The sequence below is a fragment of the Electrona antarctica genome (assembly GCF_951216825.1).
Source record: "Electrona antarctica genome assembly, chromosome: 17".
Classification (NCBI taxonomy): domain Eukaryota; kingdom Metazoa; phylum Chordata; class Actinopteri; order Myctophiformes; family Myctophidae; genus Electrona; species Electrona antarctica.
Window position 1 is genome coordinate 3,190,508 of NC_136798.1, and position 834 is coordinate 3,191,341.

Here is an 834-nt window from a genome sequence, read left to right on the forward strand (position 1 = left end):
TAACAAAAAAAGTTACATTCCAAGGTTGGTTATTAATGTTGTTGTAGGCCTATATACACGTACATTCTCTTCAATTTCGCAACACTATAATTGTGTTCAACTTTGAAAACTTTTGGGCAGAAGCTGGAGGCCTATATAGGGAACTTTATTTGAATAGCCTATACAATAACATCATAATAATAATACTAATAATAATACTAATAATAATAATAATAATAATAATAATAATAATAATAATAATAGGCCTAATAATAATAATAATAATAATAATAAAGGCATAATACATGGGCATTTTTGCAGGCCAACTTTAAATAAAACCTTCCATCTCACCCAACATTTTGCTGAGCTCCGCATTATGCAGGTCCGGGTTCTGCACGGCCAGCCGCTTGCGCTCATCTTTAGCCCACACCATGAACGCGTTCATGGGCCGTCGGATGCGCGGCTCCGACGCCTTGTCCACGCCGCCGCCGCCGCCGGGCCGGTCCTGTGCGAGCCGCCGTGCCCGTCGCCGGGCACGTCGCCGTCCCCTCCCGCGGAACACTCGAAGGACTCCGGCCACGACGAGTACGCGCTGATCAGGGCAGCCATCTGATCTGATCTATTCTGCAGTGCGCGCGGCGCGCTCTCTCTCTCTCTGCGAAACTTAAAAAGATGCGCTTCTCAGTCTCACTCTCCTCACTCAGTCAGTCAGTCGGGGAAAAATAAAGTTTTGCTTTCTACAGACGCGTATAGTTAAAAAGTTAAAAAGAGCGAAAATCACAGCAAAACTAAAGCAAGATTCCAGTGGGTTGTTGGAGCTGTGTTAAAGCCTGTGCTGCTGTGTTGTTGCTGGTT

The 834-nt window shown here is 45.0% G+C and overlaps 1 protein-coding gene across 1 annotated transcript in view; it reads right to left on the bottom strand.

The window, feature by feature from the left end:
- Positions 1 to 834, bottom strand: part of sox7 (SRY-box transcription factor 7) — a gene marked incomplete at its 3' end in the record, with an annotated part of 13,592 nt that extends 12,758 nt beyond the window's left edge. The window contains 2 exon segments of the mRNA XM_079525661.1: positions 331 to 478; positions 481 to 834. Coding sequence (XP_079381787.1) covers positions 331 to 478; positions 481 to 588 — 256 coding nt within the window. The 5' untranslated portion in view covers positions 589 to 834.